Source organism: Natator depressus, chromosome 27 (genome assembly GCF_965152275.1).
Source record: "Natator depressus isolate rNatDep1 chromosome 27, rNatDep2.hap1, whole genome shotgun sequence".
NCBI lineage: Eukaryota > Metazoa > Chordata > Testudines > Cheloniidae > Natator > Natator depressus.
This window is the reverse complement of record NC_134260.1, coordinates 15,576,485-15,596,690: the sequence shown is the minus strand read 5'-3', so window position 1 is coordinate 15,596,690 and position 20,206 is coordinate 15,576,485. Positions and strand designations below refer to the sequence as shown.

Below are 20,206 nucleotides of genomic sequence, written 5' to 3'. Positions count from 1 at the left end.
CGCCGGGTTCTTGCACCCCTGACCTCATGGTGCTGGGATCAGCGCCCCCTTGGCACACGCAGACCGGGCGTAATCATCCCCAGTGTTGTACGAATCCGGGTGAGGGACCATGCTCCCTGCTGGCCTTGGCTCGGTGGGGAGGAGGCAGGAGGGGCTGTGGACCAGCTGTGATGGCAGCTCCAGCACCAATGGCTCCTACACACCCCCAAGCTGCCCCACGGGAGGGGGGGTCACTTCTGGAACGTGCCCTTCTACAGCCCCTGTCATCCACAACCCCTCAGGATAGAGGCCACTATCCCCACGACAGAAGGGGAAACTGAGTCACGGCCTGGGGAAAGTGATTTGGCCAAGGTCAGAGCAAGCCAGTGGCACCGTCAAGAAAGGAACCCAGGAGTCCTAGCCCCAAGCCCTAGATACCCCCCTCCCGCAGCAGGACTAGAACCCAGGAGTCCTGACCCCCGCCCCGCCCCCATCTCAGCCTATGACAGCGCAGGGTGCCGCGGGGGGGCTCGGTGGCCCGGGCGGGGGGATCCCGGCCACAGGGGGAGCCGGGTCCCGCGGGGTCGGGCCGGGCGCAGCGTGTCCCTGACGGGCGCTGACAGCTGAAGCGGCCCGAGCTCCGCCCGCAGCCCAGAATAGCGGCGGCCGGGCACCGCCTCCCGAGCCAGCCCGGCCATGGCGAGGTGAGTGTGGGGCGGGCGGCAGCCTGGACCCGCGGGGAACGCGACCCCTGGGACCCCACTCGGGCCACCCCAGCGACCGCCAGCCCCCACTTGGGTCACTGCCCCCCCCGTCTGGGACGGGACCCCCGGGACCCCACTCGGGCCACCCCAGCGACCGCCAGCCCCCACTTGGCTCACTGCCCCCCCCCCGTCTGGGACCCCCGGGACCCCACTCGGGCCACCCCAGCGACCACCAGCCCCCACTTGGGTCACTGCCCCCCCCTTATGGGATGGGACCCCCGGACCCCACTCGGGTCACCCCAGCGACCGCCAGCCCCCACTTGGGTCACTGCCCCCCCCCATAGGACGGGACCCCCGGGACCCCACTCGGGTCACCCCAGCGACCGCCAGCCCCCACTTGGGTCACTGCCCCCCCCCTTATGGGACGGGACCCCCGGGACCCCACTCGGGCCACCCCAGCGACCACCAGCCCCCACTTGGGTCACTGCCCCCCCCGTCTGGGACGGGACCCCCGGACCCCACTCGGGTCACCCCAGCGACCGCCAGCCCCCACTTGGCTCACTGCCCTCCCCCCGTCTGGGACGGGACCCCCGGGACCCCACTCGGGCCACCCCAGCGACCGCCAGCCCCCACTTGGGTTACTGCCCCCCCCGTCTGGGACGGGACCCCTGGGACCCCACTCGGGCCACCCCAGCGACCGCCAGCCCCCACTTGGGTCACTGCCCCCCCCGTCTGGGACGGGACCCCCGGGACCCCACTCGGGCCACCCCAGCGACCGCCAGCCCCCACTTGGCTCACTGCCCCCCCCCGTCTGGGACCCCCGGGACCCCACTCGGGCCACCCCAGCGACCACCAGCCCCCACTTGGGTCACTGCCCCCCCCGTCTGGGACGGGACCCCCGGGACCCCACTCGGGCCACCCCAGCGACCGCCAGCCCCCACTTGGGTCACTGCCCCCCCCCTTATGGGACGGGACCCCCGGGACCCCACTCGGGCCACCCCAGCGACCACCAGCCCCCACTTGGGTCACTGCCCCCCCCGTCTGGGACGGGACCCCCGGGACCCCACTCGGGCCACCCCAGCGACCGCCAGCCCCCACTTGGGTCACTGCCCCCCCCCTTATGGGACGGGACCCCCGGGACCCCACTCGGGCCACCCCAGCGACCACCAGCCCCCACTTGGGTCACTGCCCCCCCCGTCTGGGACGGGACCCCCGGACCCCACTCGGGTCACCCCAGCGACCGCCAGCCCCCACTTGGCTCACTGCCCTCCCCCCGTCTGGGACGGGACCCCCGGGACCCCACTCGGGCCACCCCAGCGACCACCAGCCCCCACTTGGGTCACTGCCCCCCCCTTATGGGATGGGACCCCCGGACCCCACTCGGGTCACCCCAGCGACCGCCAGCCCCCACTTGGGTCACTGCCCCCCCCATAGGACGGGACCCCCGGGACCCCACTCGGGTCACCCCAGCGACCGCCAGCCCCCACTTGGGTCACTGCCCCCCCCCTTATGGGACGGGACCCCCGGGACCCCACTCGGGCCACCCCAGCGACCACCAGCCCCCACTTGGGTCACTGCCCCCCCCGTCTGGGACGGGACCCCCGGACCCCACTCGGGTCACCCCAGCGACCGCCAGCCCCCACTTGGCTCACTGCCCTCCCCCCGTCTGGGACGGGACCCCCGGGACCCCACTCGGGCCACCCCAGCGACCGCCAGCCCCCACTTGGGTTACTGCCCCCCCCGTCTGGGACGGGACCCCTGGGACCCCACTCGGGCCACCCCAGCGACCGCCAGCCCCCACTTGGGTCACTGCCCCCCCCTTATGGGACGGGACCCCCGGGACCCCACTCGGGCCACCCCAGCGACCGCCAGCCCCCACTTGGCTCACTGCCCCCCCCCCGTCTGGGACCCCCGGGACCCCACTCGGGCCACCCCAGCGACCACCAGCCCCCACTTGGGTCACTGCCCCCCCCCTTATGGGATGGGACCCCCGGACCCCACTCGGGTCACCCCAGCGACCGCCAGCCCCCACTTGGGTCACTGCCCCCCCCATAGGACGGGACCCCCGGGACCCCACTCGGGTCACCCCAGCGACCGCCAGCCCCCACTTGGGTCACTGCCCCCCCCCTTATGGGACGGGACCCCCGGGCCCCACTCGGGCCACCCCAGCGACCACCAGCCCCCACTTGGGTCACTGCCCCCCCCGTCTGGGACGGGACCCCCGGACCCCACTCGGGTCACCCCAGCGACCGCCAGCCCCCACTTGGCTCACTGCCCTCCCCCCGTCTGGGACGGGACCCCCGGGACCCCACTCGGGCCACCCCAGCGACCGCCAGCCCCCACTTGGGTTACTGCCCCCCCCGTCTGGGACGGGACCCCTGGGACCCCACTCGGGCCACCCCAGCGACCGCCAGCCCCCACTTGGGTCACTGCCCCCCCCTTATGGGACGGGACCCCCGGGACCCCACTCGGGTCACCCCAGCGACCGCCAGCCCCCACTTGGCTCACTGCCCCCCCCCGTCTGGGACGGGACCCCACTCGGGTCACCCCAGCGACCGCCAGCCCCCCCTTGGGTCACTACCCCCCCCCATGGGATGGGACCCCCGGGACTCCACTCGGGTCACCCCAGCGACCGCCAGCCCCCACTTGGGTCACTGCCCCCCCCTTATGGGACGCGACCCCTGGGACCCCACTCGGGTCAACCAATCGACCGCCAGCCCCCACTTGGGTCACTGGGACACTCACACCCTCAGCTGGGACTTTTCCTGTCTGACTGGAACCTGGAAAGTGTCCTGCATGTTGGAAACACTCCCGCTTATTCCAGCCCTAGGAACTCCTATGAGACATCCCAGCTGGCCCTCCTTGCCCCACCACACAGGGGGAGGGAAGGCTGTGTCACTCAGGGAACGCACACAGCCCAGGCCAGGAGCCTCCCTGCCATGGGGGACAGGCTTGGGCTAGCAGGGCTTGGGCTAGTGCTCTCCAAATAGCTATGTAGACAACTCTTTAAGTTGGGGCTGGAGGAGCTCAGGCTCTGAAGCCTCCAGAGGGGGGTGAGCTTCAGAGCCCAAGCTGCAACCTCAAAGCCTGTCTACACAGCTATTTGGAGAGCACCAGCCAAGCTGGCTCGCCCAAGTCCATGGGCTGGCCGGGGAGGCTGGTTGCTGCAGCGTGTGCAGTCAGACCCTGGGTGGCCTTGGCTAGCGGAATGTAGAGGGCTCCACAGTGAATTCTGGGCCCTGCTTGGGCTGTCTTGTCTCCTGCCCTTGCCCTGCTGAGAAGCGGAGGCAAATGCCATGGGGAAATGGGAATTTGCTTACCTGAGGCTCAGCCCAGGCTGCTTACGGGCCTTGCAGCCTTCGGCTCTTGCAGATGGCAGCCGCCTATGGGGCAAAGAAGAGAGGTGACTATAAAGCAGGGGGCTGCTCAGGTGAATGAGACCACATGGCAGTAGGGAGACCCCCGGAATCTGTCCCCAGAAAAGCAAAGTCTCCCTAGAGGCTGGGCTTCACTGGCAGTTACAGACGCTGAATGAATTTGTTCTGAGTCGGTGCGAATCTCTGTTACCTGGTGGCAGCCAGCAGGGCCCAGTGAAACGTGGAGGGATGCCCAGCAGTGCAGTCAGCATGCCCTGATTTATTTCAGACTCTGCTCACTATGTATTAAACAAAACCCTGCTCCCCGGGCCCCACAGCTCCTCTTTCCCCACGGCCCAGACCCCATGGTGTAGTGGCAGGGGCTCTCTGGGGCTCTGCCTGGCAGGCAGGGATGACTTTTCAGATCTAGTATCAGGGGGTAGCCATGTTAGTCTGTGTCCACAAAAACAACAAGGAGTCTGGTGGCACCTTAAGACTAGTCTTTAAGGGGCCACCAGACTCGTTTTCCAGATCTTGGTGTTTTCCTCAGACCTCGTGCCCAGCAGCGCTTGCCTGGGCACTCTCCAGGGCAAGGGCAGCGGCCTGGGGGGTTGGGACTGCACTCCCGTGAGCGATTGTGCTTAGTAAGGGCCGTCCCTTGGCCTCGCACATGCAGACTGTACAATAGCTTCACTCTCAAAAGCACAAGCCTTGTGCCTCTGGGAGGTCCCTCTCGGAGCACATGGTGCTGCAGGATTCTCAGCACCTCAGTGACAGAGAGAGGCCAGTTCCTGGGACACTGTAAAGATAAAATGATGCTTTTTGGAAGTGTAACAACAAGTTTGATGAATCTGCAGCCAGCTTCTCGCCTGCCCCCTTTTCCTGGGTCTCGCCCACTCCCTGTTCCTACATGCCAATTGTCTGGCCCGGATTGGTGTAACAAGGGCAGCTTACCGCTGCTCTGATAACTCCGCACAATGCCTTACACACAACCTGCTGCTGTGGGGTGCCGTGAGACGAAGGTGGTACAGAAATGCCAGCTCTAACTCTGCTCCCTGGGATTCATCCCTCCTGAACGGTCTCTTGTTTGCCAAGGCAACCCGCAAAAACGCTGTGGTACGACCGCCCATGGTACGTCTTCCTGGAGTTCTGCGTGGAGGACAGCACGGACGTTAAAGTCGACATTGAAGACCACCGGGTGGCGTTCAGGTGAGTGTCCAGCCCCACTACAGGCCCTGGTAACCGGCACTCGATGGCACGGCCCTGAACCGGGAGCTGTGCAGGGCAGGCCCAGCAGGATCCTCTTGGAGATCGTCACAGAGGAGTTCCAAGCCCAGTTCTGAGCTAACTGAGTTTGTGTTTTGGCAGCTGTAAAAATGCAGATGGTGTGGAGATGTACAATGAGATCAACCTCTATGCCAAGGTGAACTCCAAGGTAAGCAGCCGCCCCGTGCAGTGAGGCATGGATGAACCATGCTCGCGGAGCCCAACTCCTGCCGGCCTCAATGCTGCCAAAGGGACCGTGAGTTTATGACGACCCGTGGAATGGTTTGGGGGACAGGGGGAGTGATTTGCCTCCATGCTGGCCAAGGCCATCCTGGCCTATCACGTCATGTGATCTCATTGCTCAGACAAGAGCATGACCCCAGACACTCACCATCCCCAGAGGTAGGGGGACCTGGCTGGACAGCCAACAAGGGATGCCATTAGGTGGCACCTCTTGGTGCTGCTATGCCATCAGCCTTACCCACCCCTTCCCATCAGCCCCCAGCAGTGCTTTGTTTTGGGTTGTGGCCATCGCGGCCTGCACCCAGGGGATTTTGCCCAGCTAAGTAAATCAGAGACACCCAGCAGGCCCAGCTGCATGGGGAAGATGGTTCAAGGTTGTCACAGGTATCCCCAGGAAAGCCCCCTCTTCCCCTGCATTCTCCTCTCATAGCCAGCTCTCCCATGCCCAGATTTGCACCTCAATTCCTGCAGGCTGAGTCTTGGTCTCCAGGGACTTTCCCATGTGTCTCAGAGCTTGGGAAGGGCTCCATTTTAATTCTGGGCATCTTGGCTTATTGAGAGGGAGAGAGGTGCCCAGAAGCCATGTCAGGCAAGGTGCCTTTGTTCTGTCCCTTGGCAGGACTCGCAGCAGAAGCGTTCTGACCGCTCCATCACCTGCTTCATAAGGAAGTGGAAGGAGAAGGTGGCATGGCCGCGCCTCACCAAGGAGAACATCAAGGTAAACCCAGGGCCTGAGCAGCCGGGGCCCCTTCCTTTGGAGTTGGTTTTTCCTCAGTGAAAAGCTGAGAGTTTCTCCCACCTGTGGGTGCCATGCTATGCAGTGTGGGCACTGCCAGGGGTTGGCACAGCACAGTCTGCTGCTATGCTCTGGCATTGCTGGTTTGGATTTTATGCCCTGTTTAGTGCTGGTGAAAGCTGCCAGGTAAGCAGCTCCCAGAGACTGAAATCCTCTGGCTATAGAGCAGGTACCACAGACACCAGCCTAGCACCACTCACTGCACCTGGCTCAGCCCTGATGGGTGAGACCCTGGGGGGGGCAGCTTGGACTCCTAAGCTCCTTGGGACAGAAACCTTCTCTCTGTTCTGTGTGTGCAACGCCCTGCACGGTAGGGCCCTGAACCATGAGCAGAGCTCCTAGGCACCACCACATGGTTTTACAAAAGGTAGATATGGGTTTACAAAAGGTAGATCGTGCCAAACCAACCTGATCTCCTTCTTTGAGAAAGTAACAGATTTTTTAGACAAAGGAAACGCAGTGGATCTAATTTACCTCGATTTTAGTAAGGCATTTGATACTGTGCCACATGGGGAATTATTAGTTAAATTGGAAAAGATGGGGCTCAATATGAAAATTGAAAGGTGGATAAGGAAATTGTTAACAGGGAGACTACAGCGGGTCCTACTGAAAAGTGAACTGTCAGGCTGGAGGGAGGTTACCAGTGGAGTTCCTCAGGGATCAGTTTTGGGACCAATCTTATTTAATCTTTTTATTACTGACCTCGGCACAAAAAGTGGGAGTGTGCTAATAAAGTTTGCGGATGATACAAAGCTGGGAGGTATTGCCAATTTAGAGAGAGACCGGGATATCATACAGGAAGATCTGGAGGACCCTGTAAACTGGACTAATAGTAATAGGATGAAATTTAATAGTGAGACGTGTAAGGTCATGCATTTAGGGATTAATACCAAGGATTTTAGTTATAAGCTGGGGACGCATCAATTAGAAGTAACGGAGGAGGAGGAGAAGGACCTTGGAGTATTGGTTGATCATAGAATGACTATGAGCCACCAATGTGACGTGGCCGTGAAAAAAGCTAATGCGGTCTTGGGATGCATCAGGAGAGGTATTTCCAGTAGAGATAAGGAGGTTTTAGTACCGTTATACAAGGCACTGGTGAGACCTCACCTGGAATACTGTGTGCAGTTCTGGTCTCCCATGTTTAAGAAGGATGAATTCAAACTGGAACGGGTACAGAGAAGGGCTACTAGGATGATCCGAGGAATGGAAAACCTGTCTTATGAAAGGAGACTCAAGGAGCTTGGCTTGTTTAGCCTAGCCAAAAGAAGGTTGAGGGGAGATATGATTGCTCTCTCTAAATATATCAGAGGGATAAATATCGGAGAGGGAGAGGAATTATTTAAGCTCAGTACCAATGTGGACACAAGAACAAATGGATATAAACTGGTCATTGGTAAGTTTAGACTTGAAATTAGACGAAGGTTTCTAACCATCAGAGGAGTGAAGTTCTGGAATAGCCTTCCAAGCGAAGCAGTGGGGGCAAAAGACCTATCTGGCTTTAAGATTAAACTCGATTAAGTTTATGGAGGAGATGGGATGATGGGATAACATGATTTTGGCAATTAATTGATCTTTAAATAGTCATGGTAAATAGGCCCAATGGCCTGTGATGGGATGTTAGATGGGGTGGGATCTGAGTTACTACAGAGAATTCTTTCCTGGGTGTCTGGCTGGTGAATCTTGCCCATATGCTCAGGGTTTAGCTGATGGCCATATTTGGGGTCAGGAAGGAATTTTCCTCCAGGGCAGATTGGAAGAGGCCCTGGAGGTTTTTTGCCTTCCTCTGTAGCATGGGGCACGGGTCACTTGCTGGAGGATTCTCTGCTCCTTGAAATCTTTAAACCACGGTTTGAGGACTTCAGTAACTCAGACATAGGTGAGAGGTTTTTCGCAGGAGTGGGTGGGTGAGATTCTGTGGCCTGCGTTGTGCAGGAGGTCAGACTAGATGATCATAATGGTCCCTTCTGACCTTAATATCTATGAATTACATCACAATTCAGTTCATGACAACAGAGCCCCATGCTGGACTGCTGACAAGGGGCTGCTGAACAGCCATCAGCCGGTAGTGACTGCTGGGCACTACTGATCTGAGCCAAATCTCCATAAGTGCCTCAAATCCTCAAACTCAGGCTGGGGTGGAACCAGTACTCTAAAGGTGGAAGGCCTCATAACTCCCCCCTCCTTGTCCATATCCCATCCCCAGCCTGTCCCCCCGCCCCCCAAAGGCATCAGACTTGCTGCATTCGGTGCTGCGCTGCCCTGTTGTGATGCTGTTTCTCCTGCTTGCTCATAGCCAGTCTGGCTGTTTGTGGACTTTGATAACTGGCGAGACTGGGAAGGGGATGAGGAGGTGGAAAGGGCCATGGCTGAGCAGTACGCAGAGGTAAGTCTTAGGTTACTGCATTTATATTTGGGTCTGAGCAGTGGGATAGCGGCATCACAAGATCCCAAGCAGTGACCTGAGGCCCCATGCAGAGTATGCAGTACCCGCTGGGGGCGAGACCTTCTGGGCGCAGGTGTTGTAGGGGGCCTTCCTCAGTTATGCCTGTTTCGTGTTACTCAATGCCAAGTTCTTGGATCAGGAGGAAAGTCTGAGCATTAGTATCAGTAAAGTGTCAATTATACAATACAGGCAAGTGCTCCTGCACTTTGTAAAACCTATTGTGAGACTCAATTAATGTGGTTAAATGACTGTCCCTAAAACCAACATCTCCACCAGGCACTGCCTGGGTAATGTCCCAGCTTGCCTTAAAAATTCACTGTTGACTCCAGACTGAATGGTTAGAGCAGCAGTTCTCAACCCACGGCCTAATTAGCACAATGCCGTGGCCCAGCTGTGTCCTAAAGGCCACTTGCCCACTCAGCGGGGTCCAGGCTGCCCAGCACGGCGGGGGTCTGGGGCTGCTGGCTGGCCCCACTTTGTGGAGGGGTCTCTGGGCGGGAGGCGTTGGGCATAGGGGTCTGTGGGGGCACGCTGTGGTTCTCAACCTGCAGCCCAGGTAACACTGGGTAAGAGAAATTTCAGCTGTGGCTGTTGGTGTGTGGCTCAGTATCTCCACCAACTGGCTAGCAGCAGAAATGCACCATGGCTTTGCCCGAACTGGAGAGGTGAGGTATGGACAATAATAGCAGGACATGGATCTTAATTCACAGCCAGGGAGGAGTAAGAGCGATAGTGGGAGAACTATGGAGTAGAAGCCCTGCTATTTCTGTCTAGCTAGGTACTTATCTGGCCCCCATGAGTATCTGAGCACCTCCCAGTCAATGCATTTAGCCTCACAGCCCCCCTGAGAGACAGGGAAGCATCAACCCCAATGTACAGAAGGGGAACAGGCCCCGAGATAAGGGACTTGTCCAAGGTCACACAGGGAGTCTGACTGAGCCAGGGATTGAACCTCGGTCTTTTGCAACCCAATCCAGTGCCCCATCCACCTAATCAACCATCCTACCCCATGATAGCAGGGGGTCTGTCTTACATAGAGCACCATTATGGGAGCTGCTTTCAACAGGAGTGAGGAGGGTCCAAGATGGCCACTGCCACTGGGCTAAAATCCAGTGGAAACCTTGGGGTACAACCTGCAGCCAAAGTCACTTCCAGCCTAGCACCCACGCTGAGCAAGGTTTGGACAAACCAGCTGAGCCAAGCATGCACAGCACATGTGCTTCTCCCTCTCCCCTCTGTGAGTCTGTGTCACAAGGGGCAGCTGGGATCCCTGGGGGTGGAAGGCACTCCCTGGGAGCAGAAGGGACTCCAGCCCTGCCACCTTTGTTGTGGGTTCCTTTCTTTATTCTCATGACTGTCTGTTTCCCGTCCAGCTCCTGCAGAAGGTCACTGTTAAAGGCACACCCCCTGCAATGGACGACCTCGATGTAAGTACAGTTGGTCACTGCCTTGCTGAGACAGCAAGTTCTGGGTGGTTTTACAAATCCGGGCTCTTTGCCTCTGGCCCTCCATTTCATCCCAGTGCCCAAGCCTGGCTCCCAGCTGCTCCATCTCTGCCAGCCAATGTGGAGCCTCGTCTCGGCATGGACTAAAGCCAAACCTCTTCTAGGCCAACAGTTCTCTGAACTTCCACTATGCTAAGCGGCCCTGTGTTCTGGGTGTGGAGACCTGCTCTGTGTAACTGTGGGAACACCTCCCAGCATAACTGTCATTGCCCCATGCATTGAAAAATACGTTGAGGAACACAGGAGGAGCAGGAAAGGAACCAGCAAGGATCCCACCTCCAGCTACCCTGCGGTGCAGAGGAACAAATGGTGCATCTAATTCAGTATCAAACCTGTACAACTAGAACAGGTAACTGGCCTGTCTAGTGTGGTATCCAGCCTGTGCCAATAGCCAATCCCTGATGCTGAAAACCCTCATTATGTTCCTGACCAGATACGCAGTGCAGCTCATCAAGGCAGCGTTCCTTCCAGACCCTGTGGCCATTAGCTTATGCCCAGCAGCATGTGGCCGAGGCTGGTTTTTCAGGGTTTCCTTCCACACTCTAGGCCCAACATATATTTCAGGGTCCTGGAAAAACTGGAAGTCTTGAGCATTTCTAACTTGCCTGGGTCCCAGGGTGTCTGGTACCATGGACTGTCCTTGTTTCACTCCATTCTATGGTCACACGTAGCATTAAGGGAAACACTCAGTGTCCTTTCTAGACTCACTGTCCAACTTTCCATCTCTTTTCCAGGATGACATTTGAAAGCACAGACCCTGGTGGTAAGAACTCCCCTGAAGCACTATCTGACTGCAGCTGGGCCTCCCTGGTACTTGATGGGAGATGTGCGTGCAGACCTGCTGACAGTGACCCGGATTAGTGCATATATCACCTCTCGCTGCACTGGCAAATGCCCTCTGGGATCTGAATGGACTTAAGGGGAGGTTGGCAGGGAAGAGAGCACTGCAAGCAGCCCGTATTCTCTGCCCTTCAAATTGTCTTCCTGGCTCGGGAGAGCTGGGTGCAGCGCTGGCATTCACTGGATCACCTGAGAGTGACAGAGCTGCCTGCCTTCCCACTATTCCCTGTACTACCTTGTCTCTCCTGTGGGCCTGACTGTCCCACTGAGTGAGCTGTAGCTCACAAAAGCTTATGCTCAAATAAATTGGTTAGTCTCTAAGGTGCCACAAGTACTCCTTTTCTTACTGCTCTCATCCTGTCCCTTCTCTCCCCTTGAGGCCTAACTCCCTGCTCTGTCCCCACCCAGGGGCCCATTTTGCACTTCAGGGCCGCACGATGCATTTGCTGACTGCCCTGTTTTTCCCCACAGAGACATGACAGCAGCTGCTGAGATGAAGCGAGTGGGGGAGGGAGGTCGCAGTGTAAGTGCCACTGTGGTTCAAACGTGCCAGGGACTCGCCTGCTTCAGACTTTGGCTCCAAATTGCACAATCATGGACCCTAAAGCTGGAAAAGCCCTGCCGGGCCCATTTTGCCCACCCTTGAAGTCGGACCCAGCGTGGGACTGTTTCCTATTGTATCGGGCAGTCTCGTTTCAAACACGCTAAGCCCTGGAGCTGCCACCACTTCCATTAGGAGAACCGTTCAGTGGCAGTCAGGTTCCTGTGTCTCATTTCACCCCATTACTGCCACTTACACTGCCAAGAACCAGCCTGAGTCACTTCCCTCCCTCCCTGGCGCCGCCTCTGGCTCTGGGCTGATGGGGCTCAGATTTAGCTGCCGTCCCTGCTCGGGGCCTGCCCCTTGTTCCTCTTGTCCCGGGACCTTTCTCCGCTCGCCCGTCTCTCCCGGGCGTTTGCCGGGGGGAAGCAAAGTGGAGAGAAGGCCTGTTAATAAAGGATAATCCTGCCAGGCCGGCTGCTGTTCCTGTGTCTGGGTTTGCCGGCCACGCTGGGGCCCGTCTCCAAGTGCCCGAGAGGCCACCCCGCCCAGGGCGCAGAGGGCACCGGGCCTCGCCTCTGGGGGCGGCTACGGGGCTGGCGCTGGCAGGGTCCAGGGGAGAAGCTGAGACGCCCCCGCCCCCAGGGCAGCCCCCCAGGCCAGGCTGCTGCCCCAGCGAGGGGCAGGTTCAGCCCGCCCAGGTGGGGGCGCTCGCAGCCCCCCCCCAAACCCAGACCCATAGGACGGGCCGTGGGTCCCGGGGGACACGTGGGCCACAGGGTGAGACGTGGGGGACGCGGGACACGTGGGGGTGAGCGCCAGGGGAAAGCAGGTGGGCCCTGTGGGGGAGACAGGCACATGGCGTCATCCCCTCGCGCCGTGTGTCCCCGCTCGCTCGCCGTCCCCATTCCTCCCACTTGCCGTCCCCATCCGTCTTCGCCGGCCCCGTGTCCCCTCCCGCTCGCCGTCTCCATCCGTCTTCGCCGGCCCTGTGACCCCTCCCGCTCGCCGTCCCCATCCGCGTTCCTGGCTTTGTGTCCCCTCCCGCTCGCCGTCCCCATCCGTCTTCGCCGGCCCTGTGTCCCCTGCCGCTCGCCGTCTCCGCCCGCAGCTCGCGTTCGCCGGTGGTCTGTCCCCTCCCGCGCGCCGTCCCCTCCCGCCGCCGGCTGCCGCGATGGTGTTCCAGTGCCAGAGGGACAGCTGGGCCCGGCAGGTGCGAGGGCCGCGGGGCGGGGTGGGTGCGGGGAGGGGGGCACCGCGCGGTGCTGCGGGGCCCTTGCGCGAGGCTCCCACGCGTGACAGGGGCGCGCCGGGCCCCGCGTGACGCCTCCGATTTGCAGTTCGCCACCAGGGTCGCGTCGTGCCGCCCCGCGGAGCTGCCGGCCGAAGGCGGCGCGAAGGAGACGCTGCGGGGCTTCCACGTGGTGCTGGAGGACACGATTCTCTTCCCCGAGGGCGGGGGCCAGGTGCGGGGGGGGGCGCGGGCTAGGTATGGGGGGGCAGGGGGCGGGGGCCGGGGCCAGGTACGGGGGGGGGCGAGGTACGGGGGCCAGGGGCGGGGGGGCACCAGCTAGGTATGCGGGGCAGGGGCGAGGTACAGGGGGCAGGGACCAGGTACAGGGGGGGGGGCGCGGGCTAGGTATGGGGGCAGGGGGCGCAGGCCAGGTACGGGGGCTGGGGGGGGGGCCGGGGCCCAGGTACGGGGGCGCGGACCGGCGGCTGACCGAACGCTCCTCCCCGCAGCCCAGCGACCGGGGGCTCATCGCTGACATCCCCGTGCTCCACGTGTCGCGGCAGGGCTCGGCTGCCCTCCACTTCGTGCAGAGCCCGCTGGCGCCGGGCAGCGAGGTGCTGCTGACGGTGGACTGGGAGAGGAGGTTTGACCACATGCAGCAGCACTCAGGTGACCTGCCTTGGGCCCTGCCGGGCTGTTGGCACCTGGCCCGAAACGCCCCTAGGACCGGGGTGCTGTGTTTCCTGGGGTGCCAGCTTCATCCTGGCACAAAACCAAACACCCTTGCTCCGCCCCTTCTCCTAGGGCCCGCCCCTGCTCACTCCATCCCCGCCCCACCCCCGCTGTTGCTCGCTCTCCCCCCCTCACTCACTTGGCTGGCTCAGGGGGTTGGGGTGCAGGAGGGGGCTCCAGGCTGGGATTGAGGGGTTTGGAGGGTGGGAGGGGGATCAGGGCTGGGGGAGGAGGTCTGGGGTGCAGGCTCTGGGTGGCGCTTGCCTCAGGCGCCTCCTGGAAGCAGCGGCATGTCCCCCCTCTGGCTCCTACACAAAGGCGCAGCCAGGTGGGTCTGCGTGCTTTCCCGTCCGCGGGCGCCACCACAGTTCCCGGCCCATGGGAGCTGTGAAGCCAGCGCTTGGGGCAGGGGCAGCGTGTGGAGCCCCCTGGCTGCCCCTACACTTAGGAGCCGGAGTGAGGACATGCTGTTGCTTTTTGGAGCCTGCCTTAGTTCTGCTGCGCCACTGACCGGACTTTTAATGGCCAGGTCAGGGGTGCTGACCAGAGCCACCAGGGTCCCTTCTTGGCTTGGCATTCCGCTCGAAAACTGGATATCTGGCAACCCTATGTGTTTCGTGGGTGCTGATTGCATTTCTATAAGCCAGGGAGGCCTGGGGGTGTGATAGACGCCGCCGGGGTCTCTTTGCCTCATTCAGGTGCAAAGTTACCGAACAGCCTACCGAAAAGGGAAGTATTATTAGAGCCTGTTAAAATAAGACCCTGTCATGGTGTTCAAAACTCTGCAGTGCTTTGTGTGTGTTTGTCATGCCCTGCTGGGTGAGGACAAGACTTGCCCCTGAAGCAGTGTCATGTCACTCATGATCCCAGAATGGTTTTGGATACCGATGACTCCTTCTGTAGGTGATGTGGCTAGTGACCACTTAGTTCTCTATTAGGAGGGGCTGGTTTGCTGGTATTTCTGTGCTATTTGATGGTATTTCTGGACCTCTTGAGAAGGTAGGTGCTATCCCTGCAGATGCTGTCCTGGGTCATAAACAAATGATTTTAGAAGACTTGGAACAGAGATATGCTGTCTGATTTGAACTCCTCTCAACAGGCAGTCACATTCTTTGGTTCTCAGGGATGGCTGGGGGAGTAGGGGGTGTGTGTGTGTGTAATAGTAAAAATAAAACTAAAAACCTCACAGCCATTGCTTGCACTTCTTTTCCAGGGCAGCATCTCATCACTGCCCTTGCAGATCAGATGTTTGGATTCAAAACAACTTCATGGTGAGCAGGAAAAGTGTTCCTTTTAACTCTATCCTTAAAACTTGTTTGGCTTGTGCCCCAGTGCTGGGTCCTGAGGGATGAACGTTGATAAGTGCACAGAGTGGGGCGTGCAGAGACATTCCACTCGGCTGCAGAGGGCCTGGGAGAAGTGACCGCACTGGAGAGAAGCTATGTGGAGCATTGCTCTGCCTTTCTGTTCCCTTTGCTCAGAAACACAAACACACATCAAGTGAGAGAGAGAGAGAGAGAAAAAATGCAAGTGCTTTGCTCCAGTAATAGAATTCAAAGGTGCTTCTCCTGCACTATGCCCAGCGTTGCACAGAGGGACTTCTGAGCTTGTGTCCTCTGTTGTATTGGCAGGTGTGTCTGATGTTTGTGGTCCTTGCAGGGAGCTAGGCCATCAGCGCACTGTCATCGAGCTGGACACGCCCTCGGTGACAGCAGAACAGGTGGAGGCCCTAGAGAAGAATGTGAATGAGAAAATCCGGGCCCGTATTCCTGTGGTGGTGAGGGAGCATTCTGAGGACGACCCAGAGATTGAGATGGTGAGTAGCAATGGAGGATGCTGGCAAAATTCATTCCAGAGCCATGTGGGGCAGAGGGGAGTATGCCACCCAGTCTCCTTTTAGTCCCAGGGACATGAGTTGCCATGCTCGCCCTTCTGGTTCTCTTCCCAGGTGAGAAGCCGCGGTTTGCCAGATGACCACACAGGGCCAGTGCGTATCATAAGCATCGAGGGCATCGATGACAACATGTGCTGCGGGACTCACGTCTCCAACTTAAGTGACCTGCAGGTAGGGGCTGCACTGCTTCAGCACCTTCAGTGCTCAGGCACCAGCCTGTAGATCAGCTGGTACAGTAGGAGTCCCTGGATCCGCAGGACTTACAGTCCCTCTGCAGATTGTCCCTGTTGGGCAGAGAACCTCAATCACAAGCCAGAGTGAGAGTGGTAGGACACAGCCCTGCACCCTGTGGTTACCATTGTCCACTCACTTCCCCCTACACCACTGCATTAGTGAGGGTTTGCCACCAGTGAAGAATCCCATGTTCTTCATGCAGAATTAGATGAAAATTTAATTCCAGAGCTGCCTCTGAGTTTCAATGTCCTTACAGTCAGCTTGATAAGTCAAATGACCCTTCCCTTCCAGTTGGCATGCCTGATGTGTTGTGGGGTGGGACATTAGAGTATAGATGGCTGGTTGACACACCAGGTCCAGGTGCGTTAGACAGCATGGCACATGGCTAATGAAAGTGTCTCATCTATTTTTTTGGCTATATCTGAAGGCTGATTTCAGTGGGTTTAATTCTGGTGATAGAGTCTCGACACTCACAATGACACATGGTCTAATGGGATCTTTAGCTGTGTGTAACACATCATTGAACCTCTCTGATCAGGGTGTTTGTTTCTTGTTTAAGGTTATTAAGCTCCTTGGCACAGAAAAGGGAAAAAAGAACAAAACCAACTTGGTCTTCCTGGCAGGAAATCGAGTACTGAAGTCTGTCGAGCGAAGTCACAGCATCGAGAAAGCATTAACCTTGCTGCTCAAGTAATGTCCTTTCCCGGTTTCCCCTAGCCTTGCTTTTCCTTCTCGCACAGAGAGAGGAACACCATGTGACCCTAAAGAGGGCATTTCTAGCCCCTGTTTCTGGTGGTGTGTTGTCTGCTGCAGCTTCATTGGTGGAGCCCTCTCTGTCCAGTGCCTTGATAGCCAGAACTCTGCCTTGTTTTTTCCAGAAATGGGGCAGAGGAGCACGTGGAAGCTGTGAAGAGGCTGCAGAATTCTGTGAAGCTGCTTCAGAAGGTACGTGGCCCAGCACCTGCCCCTGCGGTCACTCCGTCAAGGGTCCGAGCTTTGGTAACAGCAACAGCATTCTGAATAATCTTCTTTAATAAGAAGAAAGTTTTAGAATCTCCCTTGTGTTGACCCTGGAGGCTGTGAAAATTGTCACTCCACCTGTCTCAGGAAACTCCATCCCTGACTCGACTCCACTCCATCCCATCCCCGTGTTCTCGTGCTGACTCCTGGGTCTGCAGCATGGGGTTTGCTTTCCTTGCAGAACAACTTGAACTTGCTTAGAGACCTCGCCGTTTTGACAGCGCAGAACTTCAAAAGCAATCCAGGCCGAGGCCGAGTGTTTGTGTTGCACAGGTAAGGCACAGATCTGGGGAAGGGGGCTCGGGTGCTGCAGCGTCTTACTCGCAGCGTCCAAGGCCAGAAGGGAGCATTGTGATCATGTCGTCTGAATTCCTGTATAACACAAGCCAACAATGTCCCATGGCAGCTGCATCCCTCTGCTGTGCATTCAGGGCTGTTTATATTATATTATATTCAGAGGTCCATTAAACCCAGCCATTCTTTAAGGGAGAACATAAACTAAGGAAATGGAATATTAAACCAGCTGCCTGGGCCTGCTGGAAGGGCTCATAATTAAAGTCTAACATGGTTGTATTTCGGCTGTTGAACTCTGCTGGTTTTGGAGCCAAGCAGTAAATTTGTCTGTTTATCCCTCCCCGCTGGTGGTATTGTCAAAAAAAAAACAAAAAACTGAGGAGCTCCATTGGTTACAGAGTAAACACTTCAATAATTCATCATTTGTGGGTGGGAAACATAGAATTTTTCCATATAAATTGCTAATTGCTGTCCCAGTGATGAGAGGCCACAGCCGTGACCCTTGGCACAAAGTACGCTCACACAAGGTCTGGCTTCCAGTTCCCTGACAGGGTTTGATAAGAAGCTGGTGGGAAATTTGACTCTAAAAATCAAACCACAAGCCAAGCCAGGGCAATGCCTGGTCTGTGTGGGGTGGTTGGTTTCTGGTTCTGTCATAGAGTTTAGGCCAGAAGGCCTCCACCACCAGAGATGTGTCTGGATTCTCTAGGCCGGGGCATCTCTAAAATGCTTTTTATCCTTTACAGGAAAGACGGTGACTCTGAGTTCATGAATATCATCGCCAACGAGATCGGGACAGAGGTGAGCGCTCTCTGGCTTGTCCTCGCCGCTGCTGGCACTTTGGCCTCTAAGGCCTACGTAGCCTCTCCCAACCCTTTACCAGCCCTCACAACACACTGACCTGAAAACAAAGGCCTCATTATCCCCAGAAAGTTACAGCCCAAACTGTCACCCACATCAGTGCACTCCCGCTGTGATCTGGAAGGGTCCCGCCTGTCCCTGGGAGATGGGAGCTCATTTCCATGGCTCCTCCAGCTGTGCCCTTCTGTTGATCAATGGGCCAGTTAGAGCCAAACGTGGCAATGGTCATTGTGCTCCGGACACCTGTCTCCCCCCAGCTCATTTAACACAGGGGTCACCAAACACTAGTCACTGCCACCCAGGACCACATGGGGCTCGTGACCTGGAGTAAAAGGCTCAGTTGCCCATTTCCAACCCCCCACCAAGGTAGTTAGTTCCCCAAACAGTCTCCCCTCCAGTAACCAGTTCACAGCAAAGAGAAGGGGTGTTCTTACTCATGCATGGGACTCCCAAGTCTCACTGCTCAAAGAGGGGAGATGCAGAGATGTTCTGCAGCAGGATCCATCTCTCTTCACAGGACACCCTGCTCTTCCTGACTGTGGGAGATGAGAAGGCAGCTGGGCTCTTCCTCCTGGCTGGGCCCAGTGAAGTGGTTGAAAAATTAGGCCCCAGGTAAACTATTCTGGGACCACCTGTAGTCTGGCAACCCTCCTGACCAGCCTGGGGAACTATCAGTGCTGTCAAGTCAGCCTCCAGCCCTAGTTATTGTCCAAACACCCAGCCAACTCATAAAAGGAAAATAAAACTTCTAGCTGAAGATTTCTACCCAGCCAGAGCCTCACACCTGGAGTGTTCCTTCTCCAGGGACTTACTACCACTTCTTCTGCAGTCTGTCAGTCCCCTGCTTCCTGCAGCTCTTTATAGCCAACACCTGTCCTCCCCTTCTCAGCTGGGTCTGATTAGCCAGCTGGCCTGCCTGGCACCATGCCTTTGGTCCTTAAAGGAGCAGGCCGCCCTGATATACACCTGCTACGCTACAATTATTATTAATGAAGAGAAATTAAGTTCTGGCTGCTTTAATCAGAGAATTGATTTTCACTGGCATCTGGCTCAATATCTGAGGCAGGGCCAGTGCGTTAGCAGACGGGCCATTTCCCTCCTCTGCCTCCAGGCACACCCAGTTTGGGACTGTGTGAAAGAGCACACCCAGCCCTCCTGCTTTCAGCGTGTGCATCTGTCTCTTTAGAGTGGCGGAACTGCTGGAAGGCAAAGGAGCTGGGAAACGGGACCGCTTCCAAGGCAAGGCGACCAGGATGAGCAGGCGAGCAGAGGTGCAGGCCCTGCTCCAGGACTTCATTGGCCACCAGAGCCTGGAGGAGTAAGGACCAGCCCTTGCCAGAGGATTTCCCCCATCTGCTGTTCATTGACCTGGCACGACAGGGTCACTTGCTGACTCCCTCTAGACCAATAAAAGTTATGTTATGAGAATGATGTGTGTGCGTGCACAGCCCTGACAACCAAGGTGCCTGGGCTCTGGCCTCAGACCAGGCCTGTGGCTCCAGAGTATGCCAGGGTATGTGTGTGGGGAGTTTGGGTGGGGAGAGGAGCAGGGAGTGTTAGGTGTATTTGGGCAGGGGGGCTGACTCCCTCTGTTTCTCACTGGCCTGGCTATGATGTTGCAAACTTTCCCCAGATAAATGGTACAAGTAGCTTTGTTAACTGGCGCTGACATTCTTGGCCAGGGCTGGGGACTGCACTGCCGGGCAGAGGTCCTTTGCCATCCCTCATGATCCAGCCTCCAGCAAGCCCAGGGAACATTGTGCTGCATGCCATGATCCTTGGCTTTTGCCTCATTTGCCGTTGGTGGCCAGTACCACCCTTGAAGAGCAACAGGCAGTGACTGCAGTGTGAGCGGATTTATTCCGGGTTACTGTGACCAGTACAAACTCCCCTTTAAATGTATTTGGTGCAGAATGTGGGGAAGAAGGAGGTTAATCCCAGTAGGGGGTGGACTCTGACAATTGCTAACCGTTACTGAGAAAAACACCAAGGTAACTCAAAGGAGTCCCTACTCAGGATCCTGTGCGCGCTGCCCTTCAGATGAGGGACATGCCTGCAGGAGCCCGAGAGAGAGAAGTAGGATGTTGTATCATCATTCATATTGGCCAAGCAGTTTTCACTTTAACCAGGGCACCAGGAAACCTCTGGGGTGAGGGGGACGCGATGTTATGGCAGGAATCAAAGATGAGACTGGCTCAAGCTGGTCTCTCAGTCACCCTGCCTCGCAGAGCTGGAACCAGATGGGGAAGTGGATGAAGAAG

At 57.9% G+C, this 20,206-nt stretch overlaps 1 protein-coding gene across 3 annotated transcripts; it reads left to right on the top strand.

Annotated features, from left to right (window-relative positions):
- The first annotated feature begins 550 nt into the window (after window positions 1–550).
- PTGES3L (prostaglandin E synthase 3 like) lies at window positions 551–19,373 on the top strand. 3 transcript variants are annotated; one of them, XM_074940893.1, is made up of 17 exons: window positions 636–683; window positions 5,135–5,248; window positions 5,408–5,474; window positions 6,168–6,266; window positions 8,641–8,730; window positions 10,164–10,217; window positions 13,017–13,142; window positions 13,420–13,579; window positions 14,856–14,913; window positions 15,302–15,458; window positions 15,591–15,707; window positions 16,330–16,460; window positions 16,649–16,715; window positions 16,972–17,063; window positions 17,831–17,885; window positions 18,463–18,557; window positions 19,132–19,373. In XM_074940893.1, exons 1-17 carry the CDS (start codon window positions 676–678, stop codon window positions 19,265–19,267), a joined length of 1,626 nt encoding a protein of 541 aa, XP_074796994.1. In that variant the 5' UTR covers window positions 636–675; the 3' UTR covers window positions 19,268–19,373. The 3 variants fall into 3 exon arrangements, with proteins under 3 accessions (XP_074796993.1, XP_074796994.1, XP_074796992.1); XM_074940891.1 differs by lacking the exons at window positions 636–683; window positions 5,135–5,248; window positions 5,408–5,474; ... (1 more) ...; window positions 8,641–8,730; window positions 10,164–10,217 and adding an exon at window positions 12,729–12,889; XM_074940892.1 differs by lacking the exons at window positions 13,017–13,142; window positions 13,420–13,579; window positions 14,856–14,913; ... (6 more) ...; window positions 18,463–18,557; window positions 19,132–19,373 and adding an exon at window positions 11,030–11,382 and having other exon boundaries at window positions 551–683.
- The last annotated feature ends 833 nt before the right edge of the window (window positions 19,374–20,206 follow it).